This window comes from Tursiops truncatus, chromosome 4 (assembly GCF_011762595.2).
Source record: "Tursiops truncatus isolate mTurTru1 chromosome 4, mTurTru1.mat.Y, whole genome shotgun sequence".
Classification (NCBI taxonomy): Eukaryota; Metazoa; Chordata; class Mammalia; order Artiodactyla; family Delphinidae; genus Tursiops; species Tursiops truncatus.
The window spans coordinates 70088843-70116775 of NC_047037.1; the positions used below are offsets into that span (position 1 = coordinate 70088843).

The window sequence follows — 27933 nt, forward strand, 5'->3', positions numbered from 1 at the left end:
CCATGATTCAGCGTGCAGTGTTTCCATGACTCATTTGACTGCGGAAAGTCCTCCTCAGCACGGACAGCGTGGGAAAGTTCTCGTGCAGATGCTTATTCACTACTGAGTGGGCATGAGGCTGGCGTGGGCCGAGGAGAACAGAGCAGTGCAGGCACCTCAGAGGCACCAGCAAGCACGCGTGAAGGAGGCCCCGTGCACCTGCCGGCGGACACAGCACCTACCTCGAGGTCAGAGTTGATGGAGGAGACCTGGGAGGAGCTACTGGAGGACACGCACGCCCGGATGACCTGAACCGGAGGGTACGAGGGGGGCTCCTGCAGGGATGTGGCTCCCGTGCTTGTCTGTCCATCTCCAGGCAGCCTGGTGGCACTGCAGCTCGCCTGCAAGGTGTGCGGGGAAGGGCAGGCAGGAGACTTGGTTGGCATCTTTGTTTTTCGCACTGTCAGAGCATCCACGTGCTTCAGCATTCAAAAGGCACGAAAGGACGCAGCCGCCTCCACCCTCCTCCTGCGGCCACTCAGCTCCTCCTCAGAGGCAGCCGGCCCTCCTTTGTGTGTCCTTCCCAATAGTCTGTGCACACGAGAGCAAATGCATGTACACGATTCCCCCATTTCCACTAACGGTAGTACACTCTATACTCTCTTATGCATCTTGCTTTATTTCACTTAACAACATGCCTTAGAAGTAGTTTTATAGCAGTTTTTTTTTTTGGTAGCATTGTACAGATGTTCACAAGCTATTTAAACCAGTCCCCTGCTAATGGACGTTTAGGATATCCCCAGTCTCTTGCTTTTACAATCAACCCTGGCTGCAGTAAATTATACCGTACATTAAAAATTTCAGGATATAAAGGATAAATTCTTAGAAGTGGAATTGCTGGATCAGAGGGTATGAGCGCTTGTAATCTGGATAGCTCTTGCCAAAAGTGTGCTCCCTAGAGGCTTAACCAACGCACCCGCCAGCAGCCTATGAGAGTGAGCTGGGAAGGGTTAAGGGAGGAAGAAACTTGTGAGATTACCTGTCTGTCTGTCTGTCCATCTATCTCAGAAGACAGCTTCCTCCCACAGGCCTCACAGGGGTTTCCCCAGAGATCCTCAAGGCTCCCGGCTGGGCTCGAAGCCAGGCGGTCATCCCACTGACACAGCACAGGGGGAATAACCCACCTTCTGGACCGTATCTTCCACCAACTAACCATATGACCTCGGCAAAAAACTTATCCTCCGGAGTCTCAGTTTCCTAATCTGTAGAAGGGGTTGGTAACCCCTGCCTTGCTTCCTCTGAACTGGTGTCACAGGGTTCAGGTTTAGTAAACGTCCTGGACACACGAGAAGAACAGCTGCTCATACGGGTCCCCAAATCACGCAGGGCTCCAGCCCTGGAGGGGTCAAGGGCACAGTTCCCTGTGAGAGTCGGCTGGAAGGGAGGAAAGTCCACAAAGGAGACAAAGACAGCTTTCTGGGTGGGAGAGGGGGGGAGGCGGGGCAGCAGAGGCCTCCCAGGCCACAACAAAGGAAATAATCTATCAATTCCTCAGGTCTGACCACACCTGAGTCAACAGAGAAAATGGAGTTTTCAAATGCTGCAAGCTGTTGACTCCTAGGACCCCACATCCTCGGTCTCCTAGGCTCAGCCTGACCCCAGCTGCATCTCTTGGAAAATCCCTCCTTGACCAGCACTCAGGAGGTGATGCTGGCAAGAGTGAGCACCACTCTGGCTCTTTTGCCCACTTCCTGATGGTAGTTCAAACAGGACGTGTATCAAGGCACATGGCAACAGGGTACCGATATCACCACAACATGCCCATCGGGACAGTCTCATGAAAAAAAGAAAATAATTTGCTAATGCAGCAGGCATGAAATGGTGGCATGAAACGGCGGCATAAAAAGCATGTCCTCTGTATAAAAGCTCAGGTGCCAGAGTCAGACAGGATTAGTCTGAAACCTATTCCTGTGATTTTCTAACTATGGGATCTTGGGCAAGTGAGTTAATCCTCCCTGTGCCTCATTTTAAAAGAATAATAAGGGGGGCTTTTCTGGTGGAGCAGTGGTTAAGAATCCGCCTGCCAATGCAAGGGACATGGGTTCAAGCCCTGGTCCGGGAAGATCCCACATGCCGTGGAGCAACTAAGCCCATGTGCCACAACTACTGAGCCTGCGCTCTAAAGCCCGCGAGCCACAGCTACTGAGCCTGAGTGCCACAACTACTGAAGCCTGCACGCCTAGAGCCCGTGCTCCGCAACAGAGAAGCCACCGCAAAGAGAATCCTGTGCACCGCAAGTAAAGAAAGCCCGTGGGCAGCAACGAAGACCCAACACAGCCAAAAATAAATAAATAAATAAATATTGAAAAAAAAAAAGAAGAAGAAGGGTTTCCCTGGTGGTACAGTGGTTGAGAGTCCGCCTGCCGATGCAGGGGACACGGGTTCGTGCCCCGGTCTGGGAAGATCCCACATGCCGCGGAGCGGCTGGGCCCGTGAGCCATGGCCGCTGAGCCTGCGCGTCCGGAGCCTGTGCTCCGCAACGGGAGAGGTCACAACAGTGAGAGGCCCGCATACCGCAAAAAAAAAGAATAATAAAATGATTAAGTATTAATAAATGACAATAGAAATAATACTAGTATCTACCTCAGGTTGTTATAAGACTCTGCGTTGCTAATAATTGTAAAAAACATTTATCAAGCGCTTACTCGGTGTCAGCCATCATGCCGAGTAAGAAGCAGCATCGCATTTTGGTCAAAGGCACAGACTCGGCAGAGACAGGTCTGAACCCTGGTTCTACCACCAACAAACCGTGTGACCTTGAGCAAGTTGCTTAACCTCTCTGGGCCCCATTTTCCTTCTCTGTAAAATGAGCATAATACCTCAAGGGTTGGCTGTTGGATTACATGAGTTGATCTATGTAAAGCACTTAGACCAGTACTCCAAGCACTGTGACCAGTCAGTACAATAAGCATCATGGAAGGGTTGGCTGCTATTATTTACTCAGAGCCTGGCAAGTAGTTAGCCCTCAGTAAACAGACCACCATGCAAATGATGACCCTAGAGCCCAGGGAGGCGGCTTCTGCCCAGGCTCCCTGCTGGGAGCTGTCTTGGAGGCAACTCTCGCCCTCTGGTGGACACAGAAGGAAGAGGCCGAATGGAAGTATTTGCTCAAAAATGTGTTGGCCGGCCTCAGTGGAGGAGAACAGAAGAGGAACACAGTCTTCTCTCAAGGAGTCTGCTCTCCAGTGGGCATCCACTCAAGATTCAGGTACTGGAAGGGTTCAAGTGAATGCAACTTTTGCACTATTATTTTTCACAAGTTCCACGATTTAAAAATTTCTAGTGCAAAGCGTTGGCCAGATGCTGCCAGGGCTCCCTGTGCTTTCCCCAGGGCTTCCCATCACCCACCCACCCACCCACCCTCTGGACAGAGGAAGAGCTTAATGGCCGAAGTGGACTCTTAATCGTGAAAGCGTGCTCCAAACCTCCCAGAACTTCACTTACGTCACATACAGGTTATTTACACCCACTTTCCAAGGAACAACAGCAAAGAGTAAAACCTTTCTCTCAGGCACAAAGTCTGAGCGTCAGCACGTCCCAGGGGCAGCCCAGCGGGGCGGCTATCACTGCACTCTGGGTTCCAAACACACCTGTACGGAGAACCCGTGACATGACGCACCAGGGTTTTGGCAAACAAGACAGAAGGAGACAAAGTTTATATCCCAGCAGGAAACAGAAAACAAACAAAAGTAAAAGATCACGATAAGTGCTTTGCAGAGCATTTTAAAAGGTAATAAAATAAACAGCAGAGGGGTGGAAGCAACTTTTCCACAGAATGAGTGGTGGGGGAAGGAGAAGGTGACATTTTTACTGAAATCGGAAAGACAAGAAAGAAGCATCCATGCAAAAAATCAGGAGGAAGAGCATGTAGGCAGAGGAACGGAGAGAAATTCTGTGCAGAGAGAGGTGAAGAGGGGAGAATAGGAGGCAGTGAGGGAGGGGGAAAGCGTGGGGCTGTGGCAGGAGATTAGATTTTATTCTGCGTGAAATGGGAAGCCAGAGGAGTGTTTTTAAACAAAGACGAACAAGATGTCATTTACATTTGTAAGAGACCCTTCTGGTTACTGGTTGTAAATGGAGGGGGTGGGACAAGAATAGCAGTGAGAGGAAAACCAGTTAGGAGGCTCCTGGATCTACTTGTTTTTTCCTTTCTTTATTGAAGTATAGTTGATTTACAATATTGTGTTAGTTTCAGGTGTACAGAAAAGTGATTCATTTCTACATATTTATATGAATATACCTAGATTCTTTTTTTCCAATTCTTTTCTATTACAGCTTATTACAAGATATTGAATACAGTTCCCTGTGCTATACAGTAAAACCTTGTTGTTTACCTATTTTATATATGGTTGTGTGCATCTGTTAATCCCATACTTCCAATTTATCCCTCCCCCTACCCTTCCACTTTGGTAACCGTAAGTTTGTCTTCTACGTCTGTGAGTCTGTTTCTGTTTTGTAAATAAGTTCATTTGTAATTTGGGGGAGTCATATTTTTTAGATTCCACATATAAGTGATATCATATGATATTTGTCTTTCTCTGTCTCACTTACTTCCCTCAGTATGATAATCTCTAGGTTGGATCTACTTTAAAAGAAGTATTTGCGAGACTCACAGATGGGTGATATGGGCACGGGCGTATCGTGAGGGAAAGAGAGGAATCTGAGTTTGACCCACTGCACGGACAGTGGTGTCGCTTACTGACATGAGGAAGATGGGGAGAGGAGCTGGTCTGGACATGGAAATCCAGAATTCTGTACTGGACACGGCACGTGTGAGATGCCACATGGGGACGATGAAGAGGGAGGATGAAGAGGTAGTGGGGCAGCCAAGACTGGAACTGAAGGAGAGGAAAAGGATGGAGACACAGGCCAGGGAAATCAGCCCGAGCTGGCAGGTAGGGCTATGGGACTGGAAGAGTGTACCCAGAGAAGGGAGCCCTCCTGAGGCGGAGCTGCGGTACTGCAACCTTGAAGTCCGCTCACCAGGAGGAGCCCGCAGAGGTGAGGGTGGCAGAAAAACCAGGACAGGGAGGGGCCCAGAAATCAGAAGAAGCAGGCGGCCAAATGAGTAGAACCTCAACTGGACAGAAATGACCCCGGGATTTAGCAACTGGGAGGTCGCTGTAGCCTCGACAGGAACGACTTGGTGGGGTGTGGGACATGGAGTGGGCTTCTTGTCGCCTCTTTCCCTCCAACCCTCTTCCTCCTGAAGGCCCCCCGTGCAGAACCCTGGGAGTCATCTGAAGCATGCGGTCCTCTTCACCGCCACATCCTCACTGCCCCCACTGCTCTACCTGCCGACTCCACTGCAGCTCTGCTTCTCCATTGGCTGCAGCCTTGGTTCAGGCCACACCATGTCTTTCCTGGACTTACAACTGTCCCTCACTGACCCCCTTGCTTCTAGTCTCCACTCCCTAGTCTGCCCCCCAACAATGCCTGAGTGACGGCTCTAAAATGCACGTCTGACCCTGAGTCTCTAGTCCTGAAGCCTCCTGAACTCCTGTCACCCTCTGCGATCTCACACTTACCCCGCCTCCACCCTTTCATCTCCGAGCTCTCCTTCATCTGACTGCCACCGCCCACCCCCCACCAAGGCCTCTGAGAGTTCCTTCCTCTTTTTACAGGCTTTCCTGCCTCATTCTGCCCCTCCTGCAGCTAAAGTGTCACTTCCTCCAGGAAGCCTTCCAGGACTGCCTCCCACCCTTCTGGACACCTGGCTGTGGCCCACAGCCACTTACCTGCTGCACAGGCTCGATGGTCAGCTCCAGGTAGCGGCTGACAGCTGCCATCCTCTTGAGGGGCTTGCAGTAAGGAAGCGTGGTGAGAGGCACCCAGTCCGAATTCTTTCAAGCGGGGATGGGGAGACAGAAAGGGGGATTCTTAAAGTCAGGAGACCTTTTCTCAAAACAGGATCCCAGTTTCTTCAAAAGAACCCCTACAGTATTTTTTTCTGTTCTTTTATGGCACATCTCACTTTCTGCTTCCTGTGAGATGTATCTTATCTGTCTCTTTGAGGTCACAGTAGGTGGGTGGGTCCCAAACTTGCTGCACCGTGGAATCACCTGGGCTTCTTAAAAAACCAAACAACTGAAGTTTAGCTCTCACTCCCCACCCCGCCCCACACCAGACATTCTGATTTAATTGGTATGGATGTGACTTGCAGAGTTTAAAAGCCCCCCAGATAATTCTAAAGTATGGGAAAGTTTGGGAATCACTGAAATGGGTGCTAAATGAGTGTTTTTGCAAAGCAGTGTGGTTCTTGAACTTTACTGCGTACCAGAAGCACCCAGAGGACTTATAAAAACACCCCGAGTTTTGGATTTGGTAGAGCTGGGTGGAGCCCTAAGATCTGCATTTCTAACAAGTTTCCAGGCAGTGCTGGTCCGGGGACCACACTTTGAGAACCACTGATGGAAAGACTGCTGAAGAGATTACAAAGGCTCCACTTCCTGTCTTCAAAATACTAAACACACAGGGCTCTCTTGAAATACCTTAGCTCCCCATTGGGATATAATTTTGTAACAGTTTCTAGAATGGAATGAAAATAACTTCCCACTAGAGCCTCCTTGGGAACTTGGATCTTTGGTCTAAGCACCTGTATCTCCCCTTTTACCTTGGTCACACCCACACTATCTTCTACTTCATTAACTCAGTCAGATTACACTGTTAAACCTAGAAAATTCGGAGGAGGGGACCCGGTTCACTCACACGGAGCCTCATTTCTACTCCGAAAGAAATGAAGGTAGTGAGGAGTCCAGGTAGTAGGCGAGACTTTTTTTCTCAAAAAATGATCTTAGAAAAGGGGGAGCTGCTGTACGTTCAACTCTTTACCAGCTCTCTTATTATTATGAGGCACTTTCTCAACTATTTGCAACAAGGACTTTCGACAAAGAAAAATTGCCTCAGTTAGCACAGTTCTGCTTACTTAGAGGGGTCACCTGATTAAATCAGCAAAAGGCAGAGACAGACACATTCACTGGTATGACATAATTGTAAAGGGTGGAAGTTATTTGTAAGCAGCACTTTTAAAAATCAGCTTTTTAGTGATACCGGCTTAAAAAAAAAAGCCGTGTTAGTATGTGGATGTCAGATGCATGCGAAAGTGGGAACTTAAGTTTTTACGAAATGAGGGCAAAAAGCACATTACTTCTAAACTAACGTATTAATTTATATAGTATGTGAACTTAAATATATATATGTAAATTACCAAATAGCATAATAGCAAACTTAAAAAGTATTTTGTACTTGGGAAAACAGAGGATCCTACTTATTCAGGGCACTCAGCATTGCGCGTAACAGTAGTTTTTTAAAGTGACCAACTGGCCAAGCTCGTGGGGACCCCCAGGATTCCCAGGCCCGGCCCCGGTGAGGCTCGCTGCCTCTGCCCATGCTGTGCACAAACACCGGGGGGCCCCGTCCAGCTGTGAGACCTTGCCTCGGTCCTTGCCTCCTGGTTTTCTTCCTCCTTCTCTGCACAGGTCAAAAGGGCTTGGGTGTCGGCATTCTCTCTGGCTTCAGAGGCAAATCCCAAAGCATGTCTCAGCTTGCTCTTCATCACCCAGGAAAGGAAAATGATCTGAGAAGTGAAGTTAAGGTCCACGGAGGCGGAGGACTTCAGCCACCGGTGCTGCCTTCACCTCTGCACCCTGAGGGCTCCATCCTGGGCTGGTTCCTTACCTCCCCGGGATCATCCTGTCAGGTCGGCCCCAGAACAGACACAGCTCATCTGAGGACAGAGCCAGGTCCAACACTCCCTAGCTCCTGTCCCCCTGAGGGCCCAGTACCCAGCCAGACGCTGCCTCTAACAAGCACTTAATAGATACTTGTTACACAAAAAGATTTTGAAAACCATTTTCCCTGGCTTACAAGGACAGTACACGTAGTGGGTTGAATAGTGTCCTCCCAAAATTCATATCCACTCGGAACCTCACAATGTGATCTTATTTGGAAACAGGGTCTTTGCTGATATAATTAGTTAAGATGAGGTGGTAGTGGATTAGGGTGGATAAGGTAAGTCCTGTGGCAGGAACCTCACAGGAAGAAGAGAAGTAATGCAGAGATACACAAAGGGAAAAAGGCCAGGTGAAGATGGAGGCAGAAATTAAAATTATGCTGCCAGCTCGCCCGGAGATGGAAACAACCTAAGTGTCCATCATCGGATGAATGGATGAAGAAGATGTGGCACATATATACAACAGAATATTACTCAGCCATGAAAAGAAACAAAATTGAGCTATTTGTAATGAGGTGGATAGACCTAGAGTCTGTCATACAGAGTGAAGTAAGTCAGAAAGAGAAAAACAAATACTGTATGCTAACACATATATATGGAATTTAAGAAAAAAAATGTCACGAAGAACCTAGGGGTAAGACAGGAATAAAGACACAGACCTACTAGAGTATGGACTTGAGGATATGGGGAGTGGGAAGGGTAAGCTGTGACAAAGCGAGAGAGAGGCATGGACATATATACACTACCAAACATAAGGTAGATAGCTAGTGGGAAGCAGCCAGTGGGAAGCAGCCGCATAGCACAGGGAGATCAGTTCGGTGCTTTGTGACCACCTGGAGGGGTGGGATAGGGAGGGTAGGAGGGAGGGAGATGCAAGAGGGAAGAGATATGGGAACATATGTATATGTATAACTGATTCACTTTGTTATAAAGCAGAAACTAACACACCATTGTAAAGCAATTATACTCCAATAAAGATGTAAAGAAAAGTAATAAAGGTGACTCCAATCTAAAAAAAAAAAAAAAAAGAGTCATGTACCACAATGTTCATTGCAGCTCTATTTACAATAGCCAGGACATGGAAGCAACCTAAGTGTCCACTGACAGATGAATGGATAAAGAAGATGTGGCACATATATACAATGGAATATTAGCCATAAAAAGAAACAAAATTGAATTATTTTTAGTGAGGTGGATGGACTTAGATAGAGTCAGTCATACAGAGCGAAGTAAGTCAGAAAGAGAAAAACAAATACTGTACGCTAACACATATATACGGAATCTAAAAAAAGAAAATGGTTCTGAAGAACCTAGGGGCAGGACAGGAATAAAGACGCAGATGTAGAGAATGGACTTGAGGACACGGGGAGGGGGAAGGGTAAGCTGGGATGAAGTGAGAGAGTGGCATGGACATATATACACTACCAAATGTAAAATAGATAGCTAGTGGGAAGCAGCCACATAGCACAGGGAGATCAGCTCGTGCTTTGTGACCACCTAGAGGGGTGGGATAGGGAGGGTGGGAGGGAGACGCAAGAGGGAAGGGGTATGGGGATATATGTATATGTATAGCTGATTCACTTTGTTATAAGGCAGAAACTAACACACCATTGTAAAGCAATTATACTCTAATAAAGATGTTAAAAAATAAAAAAAATATTATGCTGCCAGAAGCCAGGGAACCCCAGGAGCCACCAGAAGCTGGAACAGTCAGGGAAAGACTCTCCCCTACAACCTCTGGAGAGAGAGTGACTCCACCTGGATTTCGGACTTCTGGCTCCTAAAGCTGAGAAAATAAATTCCTGTGGTTTAAGCCATCACGTTTGTGGTTATGTGTTACGGCAGCCCTCGCAGACTCAAATAGTATGTGAGAAAATCCATTTCTAAACTATTTATGCTAAATCCGCAGGTTTTCCACCCCTCCCCCAACCCCACCCAGCATCTCCACTCGCCACTGTCTGAGCTTAGCTTGCCCTTGAGGCCCTCACACCAAGGTCACTGGGGTGTCAGCACATCAGGCAACACCTGCTTGGGGATCAGAAACGGGCTCAGCGATCACTGACAGCTTTTCTCTCTGCTTCCCCACCCCAGGCTCCAGCACCGAAGAGGACAGAAAGCAGATGATCACCCGTGTAGGGCAGGTCAGCTTGCAAAGCCCTTCGCAGCCTGTGAGAAGACAAGGCAAAGGTGAGGAAAACAGGTTCACAGAGGACAGGGACCAATCCAGGTGGGGAGCAGCACCGAGACAGGAGCCTGGCTCTTCTGTGATCCCAAGGCCAGGAAGCTTCATACTCCCCTCTGCTGTTTCACAAAGCTCCAGTCAAGAGATATTTCTTCTTATTAAAAAAAAATAAAAAGGAGGAGGGACTTCCCTGGTGGCGCAGTGGGTAAGACTTTGCACTCCCAATGCAGGGCGCCCAGGTTCGATCCCTTGTCAGGGAACTAGATCCCACACGCATGCCGCAACTAAGAAGCCAGCGAGCTGCAACTAAGGAGCCAGCCTGCCACAACTAAGACCCGGTGCAACCAAATAAATGAATAAATAAATAACATTTTAAAAGGACACAAAGCACAAAACTGCACATTGCAATTGTGTCTGCCTCCCCCAGGATTCAAACCACCACCCTGGCTACTGGGAAAGAATTCTTTCTAGCAAGAGGGTAGGAGGGCAGATGAGGCACAGCAGCCAAGCCCCCGGGCCTGGAGTGGATACGGCGAGGTCCAGCGCTGCACGGCCGAGGGAGGTCAGGAACCAGGGTGTGGCCCGTAGCAGGTATTCAGGCCGCCGGTCATGGGCCACGATGGCCGAGGCGTAGAGGAGGCCAGCCAGGGCCGACAGGAGCCGGGTCCACAGGTAGATGGAGGGAAATGTCCTACCCCGGCACTGGGCAGAGAGAGAAGGGGGCTGGGCTGGGAGGAACACTGCCACCTCCCTCAGCTCCCTTAAAGCTGATTCTAAGACCCAGGCCCCTGGTGATGGAAGAGGTTGGAGGGCAAGCCCTCTGCCCATGGCCAGTCCCCAGAGGTGCCACTTCTGTTGGGCTTCAAGCTGCTTCCAGGAATTCCCTGGCAGTCCAGTGGTTAGGGCTCCTCGCTTCCACTGCAGAGGGCATGGGTTCGATCCCTGGTTGGCGAACTAAGATCCTGCAAGCCGCGCGGCGTGGCCAAAAAAAAACAAAGCTGTTTTCTTTGTCTGGTGAACTCCTATTCATCCCTCAGAACCTGGCTTAAACCCAACTCTGGGAAACCATCCCTTAACACCTCCACCCTAAGGGGAGCAAGTTATTTCCTCTTCAGGGTCCCTCACACCTCTGACATATCCCTCTATTGGAGTGCCTTTCACCCTGATCATGACTTAGCTCCTTACACATCTGTCTGTCCAACAGACAGAGGGCTCCTGAGAGCAGGGCTGAGGTCCTCACCATCTCGGTGCCCTGGAACCCAGCACTGGGCAGGGGCTCGTGAATGTCAGTGGGGAGAGCAGGACGGAGACTGAATTATGGAGAACCAAGGGCCCACTCTTCTCGTCTCGGGGCCACCAACTCTGAACCAGGAGGGACGGGAAAGTCAGGAAAATTAGAGATAACATTCTGGAAATTTTGAAGCCAAGGGGATATTTCTGGAGAATGAGCAATGGAAATACTGGTTTTTAAAAAAGGAAACATGCAATATTTATATGTAAGTATCCTTTACAGGTATAACGTCACTTTATATACACATTAAGTATATATACAAATATTATGTATTTCCAATTATATACAATTACATAGGTATTTAAATTAATACATAAATATAAATTATATTATATATGTATGTATATATATATAACTTAGTTTGCTCATTAGATGACTGTACTTAGAGACATACAGACCTTGGTTAAGGAACGGAAAATATTCAAGAGAAAAAGCATGTTTTAGCCGATTTTCTCCATTTTAATTTAACCCTCAAAAAGATTCCTGGGACTTGCCTGGTGGCGCAGTGGATAAGAATCTGCCTGCCAGTGCAGGGGACATGGGTTTGAGCCCTGGTCTGGGAAGATCCCACATGCCACGGAGCAACTAAGCCCGTGTGCCACAGCTACTGAGCCTGCACTCTAGAGCCCACGAGCCACAACTACTGAGCCCATGTGCCACAACTACTGAAGCCCACGCACCTAGAGCCCGTGCTCCGCCACCACAATGAGAAGCCCGCGCACTGCAACGAAGAGTAGCCCCTGCTCCACGCAACTAGAGAAAGTCCGCGCGCAGCAACAAAGACCCAACACAGCCAAAAATAAATAAATAAAATAAAATAAAATAAAAAAAAATTCCTGGGAATTCCCCGGCGGTCCAGTGGTTGGGTCTCCACGTTTTCACTGCCAAGGGCTTGGGTTCAATCCCTGGTTGGGGAACTAGGATCCCACAAGCCACACAGCACGGCCAAGGAAAGGGGAAGAAAAAGAAATAGATTCCTCAGAAGTGTTACATCTACCTCTGCATCTCTTCCGGTTTTGTTCCCAGGCCTCCCTGTTTCTGGCCTGCCACCCCCTGAGCAGACGGCACGCAGCCGGGGACGGTGGCCCCTGGCCCACTGGCCCCAGAGGTTGCGGGTGGAGTGTCACCCCTTCCCATCAGCCCGTCCCACCTCACACGGCCCAGCAGCACTGCTATGGCGGGAAGACTTTGGGGTCCTCCAGCCCACCCACCCCCATTTTACAGAGGACATTGATGGGCAAAGGGGAAGGTGACTTGCAGAGCCGGGCTAGGCCCTGAGCTGGATGAGGCCAAGCTGGGGGAGCCCTCTGCTCTCACTCCCGTGCCAACCCACGCCCAGCGCCCACTGACTCAGAACTCAAGCTCTTCTCAGGGTCGGTACTAGGGTCTAGAGGGCTCCGCCTGCGGCGCTGAACACACAGCTGTGCTTCAAGCATCACTGCTTGAAGACTGGAACTGGCTTGGTGACTCGAGATGTCGAGATGTGGTATGAATTTCTCCAGCACACACAGGCCTGTCTAGCAGGTCAGGACAGACGGCTGGGAGGACGACCTGCCTGGTGGCTTCCCGGCAAATCCGCGCTGGGGACTGGAAGCGGGCTGTGCCTCAGACACTCTTACAGCAGCAGTGATTCCCGGTGTTGTCAGCACAATGCTTTACTGATCAGTGCGTGTTTCACACCCTTTGTCCTCAAGGACTTGCTCCTGGAAAAATGGGAACTTTTCCCACCAAAGCCACCCAGCCAGGCTGCTCCTCAGCGCCCCCTGCAGGGGTAAATTAGAAGCAGCTTCTGGGGGATCCAGGGTCCAAGTCCGGGCTGGCTTGGCTTCCCATAGCACTGCAACCCTGCTGGCTTTCTCCCTAACAAGGGAACCCTAGCTCTGGGTTATTCATGGGACCAGAGACACTCAGGGCTGGCAGCCCCTCCGAGATTGCCCAGCTCAGTCCCCTTGCAATCTCCATCTTCTTGCCAAGGGGCCATCAGGTTTGAATGCCTCTAGTGATGAGAAGCCCACTACCTCCTAAAGCAGGAATAACAACACCAGCTGTTCTCAACATGCCAGGCACTGGGGAAAGTGTCTAACCCATGGAATTCTTCCTTTAACCGAATGGGAAGCGGCCCTCCCAGTAACCTCTTGGTTATTGATTCTGGTCTTGGTCCTGTTCTCCGAGACTGCAAAGAACAAGGCTGCTCTTTCTGCCCCAGGATAGCCCTCTGTTTCCTGTATCCATGAGCTTCCTTTTCTCTAGGCCAAATGCAGTGACTCATTAAGAAGTGTCTGCTGGAAGCTACCCTGGGCAGACCCCACGCACCTGGAACACAGTGAGAAATGAAACAGACAAGGGCGCTGCTCTCACACTGCTGATGCTCTGCTGGGGGACCAGGCAGCAACCTGGTAAGTAACTAAAGGAGCTCATTCAGGCTGTGATAAATGCGAGGAAGAAAATTAAGCAGAGGGAGGGACACAGCGGCGGGGCTGGCCTGGGGCTATTTTAGGTGGGATGGTGTTATGGGTTGAATTGTGTCCCCCCAAAAAGATGTTGGAGTCCCAACCGCCAGAGGTAGTGAATGTGGCCTTATCTGGAAAGAGAGTTTTTGCAGATGATCAAGGTAAGCTGAGGTTATTACGGTGGGCTCTAATCCAAGAGGACTGTGTCCTTGTGAAAAGAGGAAAGTCAGACACAGAAACATATGGAGGGAAGCCATGCGACCACACACACACACACACACACACACACAGGGAGAACTCCACACAAATCCTGGGGTTGTGCTGCCACCAGCCAAGGGACTACCAGAAGCTTAGAGAAAGGCCTGGAACGGATCCCTCTCTAGGGCCTTCAGAAAGAGTGTGGCCCTGCTGACACTTTGGTATCGGATCTCTGGCCTCAGGACTTAAAGACAGTATGTTTCTGTTGTTCAGAGTCTGGGATACTTTGTTATGGCAGCAGGAGGAAACTAACACAGGTGGCCAGGGCACTGCAGCTGTTCCTTCAAAGGCCCGCATGTGACACGGCTTCCCAGCCCTGACCACACCCTGGGGGCCCATCCCAGCGGCGGCTGAACTGCGCACAGTGTTCCCCACGCTCCCCTCCCTTGCCCTGGAGACAGCATCTTTGCTGATGAGGCCCTGTGCCCCGGGAGGTTTCAGGCTGCAGCTCCCACGAACGGTCAACTAAGCACCCGCCTCCTCAAATCCTGTTCTCCTGGGATTGCTGTTAAACCACAGTGCTCTTGGGCAAGACTAAATGATGGGCCGTCACATTTCTGGCGTCAGGCCCCGCCAGTTTCACGCGTCCATAATATGGGGCTCTTCAGCAGGCGCTCTCCTGCCTCGGTGGCCTTTCCCGCAGGCGCTCTCCCACCTCGGTGGCCTTTCCCGCAGGCGCTCTCCCGCCTCGGTGGCCTTTCCCGCAGGCGCTCTCCCGTCTCGGTGGCCTTTCCCGCAGGCGCTCTCCTGCCTCGGTGGCCTTTCCCGCACACTCTGCTCTGCCCTGAGTGCCTTCCCTTCGCCTCTGCCTCCTTAGACCCCCACCTGGCCTTCGCTGCCAACCTGGGGCCGCGCCAGCACCCAGTGCCTGGCAGTGTGAACAGTTTTCACCCTCGCTCATTTGAATAATGCAGGAGGCTTCTCCCTTTCTTCCAGAACCCCAAACATTTGATTCTTTCTCAGAGCATTCAAACATCCTGCTTTCCATTTCTGTGTCTTCCTTGGGGAGACTGTGAGCTCCCCAAGGGCAAGCAGGGCATCTCAAGGCACGTCTGTTCCCCCAAGGGACTGGCCATCACATGACTTCCCTAATCCCAGATGCCTGAAAAATACTGCCAACAAGACACTCTCGAATACACAGACCCCAGGAGCTGCATGACCCTGTTCTCTAAAAGCTCAGATCTTCTTGCTCCTTAATGGGGTGCTTATCCATCCAAACTCAGGGGCTCCTTCCGCAGAGCCTGATTTTCATTTGCTACGAGAAATGGAGAGAACACGGTGCCCTCTCCCTGTGAGTCTCAGGACCCTCCGAGGCCTGGGGGCGGCTGCTCGCTGCCCACACACATGCGTATACACGCACACACACCCACGTACACACCCACACGCGCACATGTGAACGGAGACACCACCTCTCCACCCCGGTGACCTGGAGCTGGGAGGATGCTCCCAGATGCCCTAAGACCTGCCAGGGTGACCCACAGTCCCGGCCCCAGACTCACGATTCTGGAGAGTGAGGGGATCCGGGAAGCCCAGGCGCCCAAGGCTGCGATGCCGCCCAGCAGGAAGCCAAGGATTTCAGTATTGTCCTGCGGGAACAGTGATACACTCAGCACCCTGAGGATATGCCCATGCACCCCAGGCCCGTCCTTTTCTGCTTTTAGGAGGTTCTTCCCAACAAGGCCTAACCCTGACGCCCACCCCCAGGGCATTTGTTGGAACTAGGAGAAGGGGAGGGGCCCGCATTGCCCCCCCCCGCCCCCCCGCCGTCAGGTCCCCCTGAGCAGGCTCGACCTCACCTGTACTAGGCTTCCCAGCAGCCTCCGCTGCGGCCCTCGGATGGGGCCTGAAGCCTTCGGGACAGCGGCCCACAGAGCCCAGCCTGGGCCCAGGCTCAGCGGCAGGACCAGGGCAAATATGCTGGCCCTGAGCTGCCGCCTCCTCTTTCTCTCCCGGGAGCCCCGACCTGCAACAGACACCAAGGTCCCACAGGGCTCCCGGGATCTGGAACTCGACAGACAGCTGCGTGGGAAGAACTGGTGTCGACCCCAGACCCGAGGCCAGGATGGGCTCCCACACTGTTCCACAGGCCAGCCCCTCACCCCCCTTCAAGGGCCTGTGGTTGGGTCTTCCCCCCTTCCCCTTATCCCCCCACCCCCCCATGACTGGCACTCTTCCCCATCCTCAGCCTCTCATAGTGTTTTATGTTTCAAGGCAGGGCAACGTGATCCTTTTTCATACGCATCTGCACGCACACAGAGTCGCCCGTCCTAGACTGGAGGCCGCTGAAGGCAGGCACTGTGCCCGGCCAGTTCTAGAATCTGCACAGAGTCCGGCACGGAGTGGAACCGGCACAAGCTTGGTGGATGTATTATAAGTGGGCACACTGGTGCCAAGGCACCAAAGCTGTGAGTAGGATAAGCATCGTCTTTGAAAGTCTCCTTGAAATGGAAGACAGATCCGCCTCTGAACAATTCCAAAAAGAACATTCCTCCTCTGGGCAGCCTCGAGCAGCTGAGAGCATCTTACATCACCCCGGATGCAAACATTTCCCTTTGGGACAAGGGTCCGAGCACACTGCTGCCCCTTCTCAGGGAAGTCCCAGTCCCACATACTTAAGGCTACTCGTCCCATCTCAGTCACTGCCAGCGCCCGCTCGGGCTGAGGCAGCCCAGGTGGTTCGCTTGGAGCCCCTGGACTTGCACACTGAGTATCACTGTCCACCCCCAAAGCCCCGCCCCCTCCCCTTCCTGACCTCTGCCCATGCTGCCCTTTCACCTGGAATGCCCTTCCTTGCGGTCCCAGTTCCGACGTCACATCCTTCTCTGACACCTGCAGCCCCTCCCCTCCTCTGGTTGCCCATTGTGAGCCCACACCCCCTTACTAGCAGCGCTAACTAACTTTTAGGCCCCTGACTCCCCGCTCTGGGTGAAACCAGGGAGCTCGCCCATTCGTCTGTGCTTGGCAGGGTCCAGGCTCGGGTGTGACAGGGAGAGGCACTCAGCACACTGATGGATGAACTGAGTGGATGGGTGAAGACAGGAACAGATGGCGGCACACTTACCTGAACTGGACTTGACTTTGGAGCTGCAGACTGGGAAGAGAATGGACACAAAGCTCACCAGGTCAACAGCTGCTAGGTAGACACCAGTGAAGACCTGGGAGCAAAGGAAAGAGGGTCTTGGTGTTCAAACACCTTTCAGCAACTGTAGCACCGCTCATTCTGGCTCTCCTCTACCACGTGTGTTCCACTGATGTAGGGCTTCCAGGGACACCTCCAACCCCAGGAAAGGTTGGTTATCACCTCCATTTGACTAACGAGGAGATGGGGTGCTTAAGTAACCAATCCCATTATGCAGATGCCCATCAGAGAGATGGGATAAGAACTCAGCCCGCCCCACTTTCCACTGGACAGCATGGTCTCTGCTGTGCAACTTTGGTCCAGCCACTGAACTTCCCTGGGCCTCGGTTTCCTCATCTAGAAAGCAGGGATAATAACAGTGCCTCCCTCCTTGTTAAGGAGATTGTATGGGCCGATACATGGGAAGTTGCTTAGGCCAGCGACTGGACGAAAGTAAAATGCACCCACCCATACATGCTCTAGCTACTGACAGTACAGTTGGCACTTGAACAACTCAGGGGTTGGGGCACCGACTCCTCTGCAGTGGAAATTCCAAGTATAACTTTACAGTCAGCCCTTTGTATCCGAGCTTCTGCATCCATGGTTCAACCAACTGTGGATCCTGTAGTGCCGTAGTGTGTATTTATTGAAAAAAAATCCATGTATAAGTGGACACACACAGTTCAAAGCCATGTTGTTCAAGGGGCCACTGTACTTAGTGCTCAAGAGCATGCGATCTGGGGTTTGAATCCTGACTCTGTACTTACGAGAGGGTGACTTTAGCAAGGTTATTTAACCTCGCTATGCCTCAGTTTCCACATGTATAAAACAGGGATGATGAGAGCACCCACGTCATAGGTCGATTTGAGGATTAAATGAGTTAATACATGAAAAGCCCTTCATGTCAAGTACATAGTTAAGTATTTAATAAATATCAGCTATTATTATTGGACTTGAGCTAGGCCTCATTATAGTCTATCAGCTAATGACAACGGGCTCCCAGAAGGAAAGGTGATTTGTTTCTGATAGAACGCTGCTCACAGCAGGGTCTAGAACTCTCCAAATCTGTGTCCAACCACTAGGCTCCCCTCCTTCACATCTACCTGGATGGCAAAAGGCCAGGACCAGCCCCCTGAAGTGGGACCTATAGGTCCTCCTTGGGATATGTGTTTTGGGATAAGCCCCTTCTACACAGATTTGTTTGAGGGTCTAGACTTTGGAAAAACTTGAAACTGCTTCTCAGTTGCTCCAAAGCCCACATCACCACCTGGGAAAGGATTCAGACACCCCTGCCTGAGCTGCGGCTGGGCCCTGGGCTCTAAAACCAGTAACAGCAACAATCCCTTTTTACTGGATGTCTACTATGCGTCAGCTGGTGTTTTAAGTGATGGGGATATGGTAGCGAATAAAAATTTTTGCCCTTATGGAGCTGACATTCTAGTAGGGGTTAACATACAATAAGCCATAAACATGATGAATAAGTGAAGTCGATGGTATATTAGGGAAAACTAGAGCAAGATGAGGTTGTCTGGAGCACCTGTGGTAGAGGCAGGGCACACTTTTAAACGGGTGATCAGGGAGGCCTTATTGAGAAGGAGATATCTGAGCAAAGACTTAAAGGAGGTGAGCAGTGAGCCACGTGGGTATTGGAGGAGCAGGAAGGCCAGCAGGGGCACAAGCCCTGAGGTGAAACTGCCTCGCATGGGGAAGGAACGAGACAGAAACCACTGTCACCTGTAGGCCCAACACACCTGGATGGTGAGCTGTTTGGCCAGAATCGCCCCGATGGTGTCACACAGGCTGGTCAGGAGGCAGCAGGCAGCACACAGCGCCGACTGGTCCCGTCCGGATTTCTTCCCACATCTCAGATAGAGAAGCCTGCGGGGACAGACAGGCGTGTGGGCAGAACACAGAGACGTGAGTTTGGGTTCCAAAAGCAGGTGTCTGAAAAGGGCAATTGTGACTTTAGGTCCCTCAGAATCACTTTCTTCCCGATATTCAGCAGGTGGTTTTGACCTTAGTTTACAGGTGGTTAAAGAAAGGATGGAAAACCTCCGAGCCTCTGACCAACAAGCCCATGGCCGGAGGCAGACCTCGTGAAAGGATGAAAGAAATTCCTCCTACAAATCTGGCTGCCTCAAGTTCGTGACCCACCACTCAGTGCTGACAAATGAGCTGTCAGCTGTTATGTTTTGAAAGGCAACAGGAGGGTTATAAAAGTAACCCAATCATTGCAGTTTAACTGCAGAGCAGAGTTAATTGCCTGGATTAAAAAGGCAACTCGCTTCTTTGAAATTAAAATGCAATCCTTCTAATCCATCTGTGCAGTGAAATGGCCTGGCTTCTGCCAGCTGCATCCAAACTGATTTCATTTTGGGCGCATGTTCCTCACACACCGGGGGAGACTCCGCTAAGCTGTGATGGCACTCTGGGCTGACCTCCCCCTAGGGGCCCCACTGCTGGCTTCTCTCCCTTACTGCCCGCTTTCCACCCCCAGGAACAAGCGCAGGAAGGCAGGACAGACTGGAAGGGGCCAGATGTCTCTCTGTCAGCATCATTGATCGGAGCTTGGAAATACTTTATTCTAGATGTTTCCCTGCTCCATTTCTATGGAGAAACTGAGGCACGATTGCAGCTCTGGTTTCACTTCATTTAACCACAGGGTGGTACTCACTCTACATCATTAGGACCATATGGCTGGTTCTGGGCTCAGCCCTTGGGACTAATGAATGAGGACAGAAGGCCATTGGGCTCCCAAACATTCTCCGACCAGCCAGCCGAAGCCCAAAGCTCACAGTAGGAATACCAACTGTTAATTTGGGTCCTGAAACTGTTTCAAGGCCCAGGAGTGAAAATTCCTACATTAGAGGCTCTCTGAGTTGGACCCAAATTAGAAATAATTCATTTAGGGCTTCCCTGGTGGCGCAGTGGTTAAGAATCCGCCTGCCAATGCAGGGGACACGGGCTCGAGCCCTGGTCCGGGAAGTTCTCACATGCCGCGGAGCAACTAAGCCCGTGCGCCACAACTACTGAGCCAGCGCTCTAGAGCCCGTGAGTCACAACTACTGAGCCCATGTGCCACAAATACTGAGGCTTGCGCGCCTGGAGTCCGTGCTCTGCAACAAGAGAAGCCACCGCCATAAGAAGCCCGCGTACCACAACAACGAAGAGTAGCCCCCGCTCACCACAACCAGAGAAAGCCCGTGCGCGGCAACCAAGACCCAACACAGCCAAGAAAATAAAACAAATAAATAAATAAATAAATTGATTTAAAAAAAGAAATAATTCATTTCAACCCTCCCATTTGAGAAAGGAGAACACTGAGGCCTATGGTGAAAGGTGAGTTAACGGCAGGCCTCTGCTTCACGTGTGGCGGCTCTGCGTGTGCCCTGCGGCTCTCCGGCCACTTCCCCAGCTCTTAGGGGTCAGGGATCCCGGGCTGACTCTGACCCAGTCCCCACACAGCTGAGGCAAGGCGAAAAGGCAGAGGCTGTGCTCTCAGCCTGGCCACTGGGCATTCTCGAGGGAGCTCCTTAACCTCTCCAAGCCTTAGTTCCTGGAGGGTAAGACGTCTAATAATACTGGCTTTAGAGGGTGGCGGTGAGGGACAAGTGAGATAATGCACATAAAGTGCCTTGTTAGTTCCCATCCTCTGATCTGGGTAGTTTACCTCACAAGCCTGCCCCTTTCTAGTAGGTTCTGGGATTTCGGTTCTCCCTATTTACTCAGGCAAGTTAGTTAACCTCTCAGCAGCTCAGGCTTCTCATCTAAGCGGGGTCAATGACAGTCCCTACCCCATGGGGCTGTGGCAGGGATCAGTGAGTTAACGCAGCACTAGGCCCTCAGTAACTGTTCTAAGCGTCTTCTTATTCATATTCCAGGGACTGGGCCCTGGGGCTGCAGAATCTCTCCACCAGCGTCAAATGCCTGAGGGGAACGGGATTGCCTGTCAAAGGAGAGCCGGTGTCAGCCTCCCTCAGGGGTGGTCCTTCTCCCCTGCCAGGGAATACGTGGGTGGCACCATCCTCCAGAGCTTGGGACAGGGTGGCAGAAGATCTGGAGACCATCTTTAGCCAGACTTCACCCTTAGAACCCAGGTTATGGGGACCACTTGGCCAAAACACTCCAGGTGTCGGACGGACCAGGGCAAAGTCTGTGGCCAGAGTCGGATACTAGCCTCCCCTCTTCTCAGCTAAGAGGGCCAGTAAATTGAGGCCAGAAACATCGAGGGACTTGTCCAAGGCCCTTGCCCTCCGCCAAGGGTTGATGGCAGTGTTGGAGCAACAATAATGCTGTTCAATGAGCACTTAGTAAGAGCTCTACGAGTACTATTTGATCCTCCCAGCCGTCCTATGTGCTATCATGCCCATTTACGTGAGTAAAACGGGCCCCAGGGATCTTATAGCTCGCCCAGCTCACACGGCCAGTAAACGGGGAAAGGCCGACACTAGAACCCAGGACTGGCTGCTTCCAGTCCACGGCCCCGTCCACTGCACCACCCAGCCTCCTCCTGCTGGCTCCCAGCCCAGTCTCCTGTGCGTGGAATCCGGAAAGAAGTATCTGATTTCAGTCTACAGCAAAATGTTCCTCTCGATCCTGCAATTGTGCTGCCTCCTGCATCCTCCCTTTCTGCCCCCTTCCCTCTAGGTTTCCAAGCGCGAGTTGGCAGGGGGCAGCGCCCCATTTCCCCCCGCGGCCGCCCCGGTCCCCGCCCTGGCGCCGCCCGGTCCCAGTCCCCATTACAGCGCGTGGACGGCGATCCAGCAGGAGAAGGCGCAGATCCACAGGCCGAAGGAGATGCAGACACGGTGGCGGGCGAAGCAGTGGTCCAGGTAGTCCCAGTCCCAGAGCGCGGGCGCAGGGCTGGGCGCCTCCCCCATGGCTGTATCAGCTCCGCCTGGCCCGGTGCCCGCGCCTCCGCCTGGCCGGGGACCCGCGCGCAGCCTCCCCCCGCTGCCCGCCGCCCCGGGCGCTGCCTCCCCGCGCGTCTCCTCCGGTTCTGTTCCTTCGCGGCGGCCCCAGCCGAGCGCGCCGACCGCAGGCCGGAGATGGGCGCGCCCAGATCCGCGCTTCAGGGGGCGGGCGGCGGCGGTCAAGACTCGAGGGAAAAGTTTCCGGGAACGCGCGGCTCCCCACCCCTCGCGCTATTGTCGGGGGTCGGCGGGCGGGAGGCCGCCCCCCAGTGGCGGAAGCCGGGAGCAGCCTCTGCACAAAGGCTGCGCCCCACGCCCCCCAGACAGCGGCAGCACGGCTCCCGCGGACCCCTTCGCTGCCACGCACCCCCAAACCCGGCGGCCAGAGCGGAATACAGTGACCTGCCGGCGCACTGTGAGGCACCTCGTCCGTTCATTAACCCACCATGTTTCCTGAGTCAAACAATACATACTTGGCGCCTGGGGAGCTTGCTTGGGCGCTGGGGATCCCGCGAGGAGTGGGGCTTGGTCCAGATCGTTAAAATGGCACAGTACAAAGGGTGCTGTGGGAGGCCAAGAAGGAGGAATCAAACGCGCCCCTCTGCATCCTCCCTCACTCTTTTCTGAGGCTGGAGCTGCACCCTGTGTCCCTGTTCCGTTGCCCAAGCGGGGCTCTGGAGGCGAAGTCCTCTTACCCCGCGACCCCCGCAGCCAGGGAGCCCCGTGATTTTTGCAATCTGTCCCCTCCCATCCAGCCACACTGCCGTCAGTTCAAGTACACAGGGCTATTGTTCTTGAAAACAAACTATTATTATGATTTAAAATTTTCATTGTTGATTTTAATAACTTTTCTTAAAGGACATGACTATATCATTTCTTTTTTTTATTTTTAAAAATAGCTTTACTGAGGTCCCATTCATATATCATAAAATTCACCCATTTAAAGTGTACAATTCAGTGGTTTTTAATATATCCACAGAGCTGTGCAACCACCACCGTTATCTAATTTTAGAACATTTTCATTACCTGCCAAAAAACCTAGTGCCTACTAGCAGTTACTCTCCACCCCTCTCAAGCACTCCCAGCCCTAGGCAACCACACATCTACCTCTGTCTCTATGGAGCTGCCTATGCTGGACATTCCTTATAAATGGAATCATCCAATAGTGACCTTTTTGTGACTGACTTCTTTCACTTAGCATAATGTTTTTAAGCGTCATCCATGTTGTAGCATGTATCCGTATGTTATTTCTTTTTATGGCTGAAAAATAATCCATTGTATGGTTGTACCAGATTTATTTATCTTTTCATCAGTTGATGGACATCTGGGTTGTTTCCACTTTTTGGCTGTTATGAATAATGCGCTGTGAACATTTGTCTACAAGTTTTTGTGTGGACATAGGTTTTCAGTCCTCTTGGTCACATACCTAGGAGTAGAATTGCTGGGTCCCATGGTAACTCTGTGTTTCAAGTTTCGAGGAACTACTGGACTGTTTTCCAAAGTGGCTACACTATTTTATTGGTTCATTCATTTTAAACAAGTTATGACCACACACGGGAGAAATAAAACACTATCTGTCAGGCATTGTGCTAGGAGTGGGGGACACATTGTTGAGAAAAACAGATGTTTTTCTACCTCAGGGGAATTTACAGTCCAGTAGAAAAGAGAGAGATATTAAACAGGCAATCGAGCAAATAAAGATAAAATTAAAATATGTTATTAAGCAAAAGGGGCCAAAATTCAAATAGTAACATGATTAAGATGAATTGATATAAAATTCATGCCAACTAAGACAAGATTAAAGGGTTAAATTAAAAATATATGTAACCCAAGTTTCTCATAGTGTATAAACAAAAAATGCTCCTAGTCTGAAACCTCTGCCTTCTGATTCTTTTTTTTTTTCTTCTTCATCTTTTTTTTTCTTCTTTGTTTTTGCCTTCTTGTTCTTTTTGGGCTCTTCCGGTGTTTGTTCTCTGTGCTTACAAATGGTCATCTCTACCTTGCTCTCCTGTGGGTGCTGACCAGTGACTGCCTACCTAGATCCTGGGTTCCTCTAGTGATGCTGTCTACTTACTGCTCCCAAAGGCAGATCTATCCAAAGGTAATCTATTCCACTAATTATCTCACTGAAGTGAAGACACAGCCCACAGTTTTGTGTCACTCTCTCACCAGGCCCTAAGGTTGCCTTATGCTCTCAGTTTTGTTTTGACTTGAAGATACCACTATTTAATTTGATTCAATCTTTGTTACGGTTTCCTTCTCTCTCAGGCTCAGCATAGACCCTGGGGAGGTGGGCCTAATTTAAAAGTTGCGGGGACTTCCCTGGCTGTCCAGTGGTTAAGGCCCCGTGCTTCCAATGCTGGGGGCACGGGTTCGATCCCTGGTCGGGGAACTGAGATCCCATAAGCTGCATGGTGCGGCCGAAAAATAAAAATAAAAAATAAAAGTTGCTTCAGGGAATTCCCTGGTGATCCAGTGGTTAGAACTCGGCGCCTTCACTGCTGTGGCCCCGGTTCGATCCCTGGTCGGGGAACTAAGGACCCTGCTTGGCCAATCCTCCTCACCCACCTTGGACCAGGTTTACACACATTAACGTCTTTTTCTTAAATTAGTAGTTAATTCTCCACCTTTTCTGTGACTCCTCTGAGAATCTGAAGAAAACCTCACCCCTGAAAAATATGAACTTGTGTGCACACCCACACACAGTTTCTCGTATAATCTTAAGGAATTTATGGAACACCTGAAATTCAAATATGGATTCCATAGCAGAATAGACCCAGACTAAAAATCCCTAGTTTAAGGGTTTAAGTCCTACAGGTACCCTGCCTGAGCAGTTGAGGCAGTGTGGCCCACAGATTGTCAGTATCAGAATCACTCTGGCTGCCTGTCAAAAAGCAGACCTACTAACTCCAACTCCCTGGGCATGTGTCCTTGGAATCTGCATGGATTAGTTTCCTGGAGTTGCTGAAACAAATCACCACAAATGCAGTGGTTTAAAGAAACAAAAATGTATTCCCTCAGTTCTGGAGGCCAAAAGTCTGAAATCAGTTTTCACTGGACCAAAATCAAGGTGTTGGCTGGGCTGCCTCTCCATGGCAGCTCTGGGGGAGAAGCTGTTTCTTGTCCTGCCTCTTCCAGCTTCTGGTGGTTGCCAGCGTTCCTTGCCTTATGGCTGCATTCCTCTGATCAGTCTCTGCCTCCTGCCTCCGTGGCTATAGTGCCTTCTCCTCTTCTGTGTGTTAAATCTCCCTCTGCCTTTCTCTTATAAAGACACTGTGATTGCATTTGTGACCTACTCAGGTAATCCACGATAATCTTCTTGTCTCAAGTTCTTTAACTTAATCACGTCTGCAAAGACCCATTTTCCACATAAGGTAACATTTACAGGTTCCAAGGATTAGGACTTGAAATCTTTGGGGACCATTATTTAGTCAACTACACTGCTTTGCACAAGCTTCTTAGGAGATTCTTTTTTTTTTAAAAACAATTTATTTATTTTTGGCTGCGTTGGGTCTTCATTGCTGCATGCGGGCTTTCTCTAGTTGTGGCGAGCGGGGGCTACTCTTCATTGCAGCGTGAGGGCTTCTTATTGCGGTGGCTTCTCTTGTTGCGGAGCACAGGCTCTAGGCGCGTGGGCTTCAGTAGTTGTGGCATGCAGGCTCAGGAGTTGTGGCTCGCAGGCTCTAGGGCATAGGCTCAGTAGTTGTGGTGCACGGGCTTAGTTGCTCCACGGCATGTGGGATCTTCCCGGACCAGGGCTCGAACCCATGTCCCCTACATTAGCAGGCAGATTCTTAACCACTGTGCCACCATGGAAGTCTCTTCTTAGGAGATTCTTATGAGACACACTAGGTTATGAGATGGCCCTCAGTGGGGCTGGAGAAGCTGCGGGGAGCTGTTCCCAGTCTCTGGATATCTTGGCTCATTGGATGATGCAGTGGGAAGACGTGGGCTTTGGAGAATCTTGACTGGAATTCTCACTCTGCGTCCTTGCAGGTGTGATTGGGGTGAAGCACTGATTCTCTCTGCACAGGAGTATTTTTACCTGTAAACTGAGAATAGGAGTACCTATCATAGAGTTACTGTGATTATTAGACATCCTGCAGATAAAGCATCTGGCACATGTCAACAGTGGCAATTATTATTGTTATTGTCCTTCCTAGGAAGAACCTCAGATCCACTAAAAAAAAGAGGTATAGGGCTTCCCTTGTGGCTCTGTGGTTGAGAGTCCGCCTGCCGATGCAGGGGACGTGGGTTCGTGCCCCGGTCCGGGAAGATCCCACATGCTGCGGAGTGGCTGGGCCCGTGAGCCATGGCCGCTGAGGCTGCGCGTCCGGAGCCTGTGCTCCACAGTGGGAGAGGCCACAACAGTGAGAGGCCCGCGTACCGCCAAAAAAAAAAAAAAAAAAAGAGGTATAAAGAATATGTGAAAAGGAAGATCAACAATGGAGGGAGACACAGAGCTCAGTTCTTCCCTTCCCCACGACGTTCCAGGAGCATCTGTCTTCTGTGCTTTGCCTCCCAAGTGAGTTATCTGCAGCTCAGAGCTCCCAGACTTTAGACTCACATACGCAACTGCCTATGCGTGACATGTCTTGCATGTCTTAATTGAGCGCGTCTAAAACCAAACTGGGTGGTTTTCCTTCCCAAAGCTGCTCCACCGGTAGTCTTCCCTACAAAGGTGATTGGGCGTCCTGGTCCTGAGGGGGTAGGTGCCTGCTCTCCTCCTCTGTTAGGGTGCCTCTCAAGCACGATGAATGTTGTCCTTCTACCAGGCTGTGAGCACCTTGCAGCTGGGGTTGGTTAGTTCCTACCTGTCTCCCCAGCTCAGTGCCTGGCACATAGTTAGAAAAATATTTACGGAATGAAAATATTGATTTTTAAACAGGCCAGAGAAATGTGATATGTACTTAAGAACATATTGAAAATGCTTTGGGTAGTATAGTCACTTTCACAATGTTGATTCTTCCAATCCAAAATGGTTCTAATGAACCTAGGGGCAGGACAGGGATAAAGACACAGATGTAGAGAATGGACTTGAGGACACGGGGAGAGAGAAGGGTAAGCTGGGATGAAGTGAGAGAGTGGCATGGACATATATACTCTACCAAATGTAAAATAGATAGCTAGTGGGAAGCAGCCGCATAGCACAGGGAGATCAGCTCAGTGCATTGTGACCACCTAGAGGCGTGGAATAGGGAGGGTGGGAGGGTGGGAGGGAGGGAGACACAAGAGGGATGAGATAATGGGAACGTATGTATATATATATAACTGATTCATTTTGTTATAAAGCAGAAACTAACACACCATTGTAAAGCAATTATACTCCAATAAAGATGTTAAAAAAAAAAAGAAAGAAAATGCTTAGGTGATACCTAACATTGCATGTGTGTGTACATTGGGGAAGGCTTTCAAGAAACGCATGAGCTGGGCTCTGGAGAATGTTTGCTTTTGGTGGCAAGGCCATAGCACCAGTCCTGCAAATGTGCTCCTGGAGGTGGTAAGAGCTTGTCTATGGGCACAAGAAACAGCAGAGGTTCTGCAGCGAGGGGAGATGGGCGAGAGGGGCAGATGGTCCGGTCCTGAAGGAGCCAGGACTTCATCTTGTAGGGAACACTTAGGATGATGCATTCTAACCAACTCCCTCCCTGCCATTAGGACCCCTCCCAAATTCTTCCAGTACCTTCCATAGGGCTCTCCACCTGATCCGCCCTCAGGAAGTGTCTCAGTTCCTTTACCAGGCTCCTCCAAGGTCCAGAAGCGAATGTTTTTTTTGGCCATGGTCCAGAGTTTGTCAGAAAGAAAAACTAACAAGAGGACCATAGCACACGTCCTCCCTCACAGCTCGTAAACTTGTCCTGTTGGTAGAGGCACTGTGCCCATCGGCATTATCCTGACGCAGGAAGGGCTGCAGTGGGCTGAGCATTTCTGAGGAATGGGCGGCCAATCA

General features: G+C 50.7%; 1 protein-coding gene and 1 long non-coding RNA gene across 16 annotated transcripts in view; one reads left to right on the top strand and one right to left on the bottom strand.

Annotated features, from left to right (window-relative positions):
• Positions 1-22196, bottom strand: part of TMEM44 (transmembrane protein 44) — a 35275-nt gene extending 13079 nt beyond the window's left edge. For 2 of the 13 annotated variants that reach the window (XM_073804046.1, XM_073804045.1), the window contains exons 1-9: positions 21814-22187; positions 18822-18948; positions 17014-17107; positions 15749-15915; positions 15452-15538; positions 10485-10655; positions 7475-7615; positions 5778-5882; positions 222-439 (exon numbers count right to left, since the gene is read on the bottom strand). In XM_073804046.1, the coding sequence (XP_073660147.1) occupies positions 222-439; positions 5778-5882; positions 7475-7615; positions 10485-10655; positions 15452-15538; positions 15749-15915; positions 17014-17107; positions 18822-18948; positions 21814-21950 (1247 nt within the window). In that variant the 5' untranslated portion in view covers positions 21951-22187. Of the gene's footprint in view, positions 1-221; positions 440-5777; positions 5883-7474; positions 7616-10484; positions 10656-15451; positions 15539-15748; positions 15916-17013; positions 17108-18821; positions 18949-21813 lie in introns of all 13 variants that reach the window. The other 11 variants (XM_033855637.2, XM_033855639.2, XM_033855638.2 and 8 more) reach the window with 9 other exon arrangements.
• LOC117312150 (uncharacterized) lies at positions 36-18022 on the top strand. 3 transcript variants are annotated; one of them, XR_012331446.1, is made up of 3 exons: positions 36-299; positions 1535-3769; positions 9863-18022. It is a non-coding gene; the product is annotated as an uncharacterized lncRNA (long non-coding RNA). The 3 variants fall into 3 exon arrangements; XR_012331445.1 differs by lacking the exon at positions 1535-3769 and having other exon boundaries at positions 9863-13640; positions 16164-18022; XR_012331444.1 differs by lacking the exon at positions 1535-3769.
• Positions 22197-27933: the final 5737 nt, after the last annotated feature.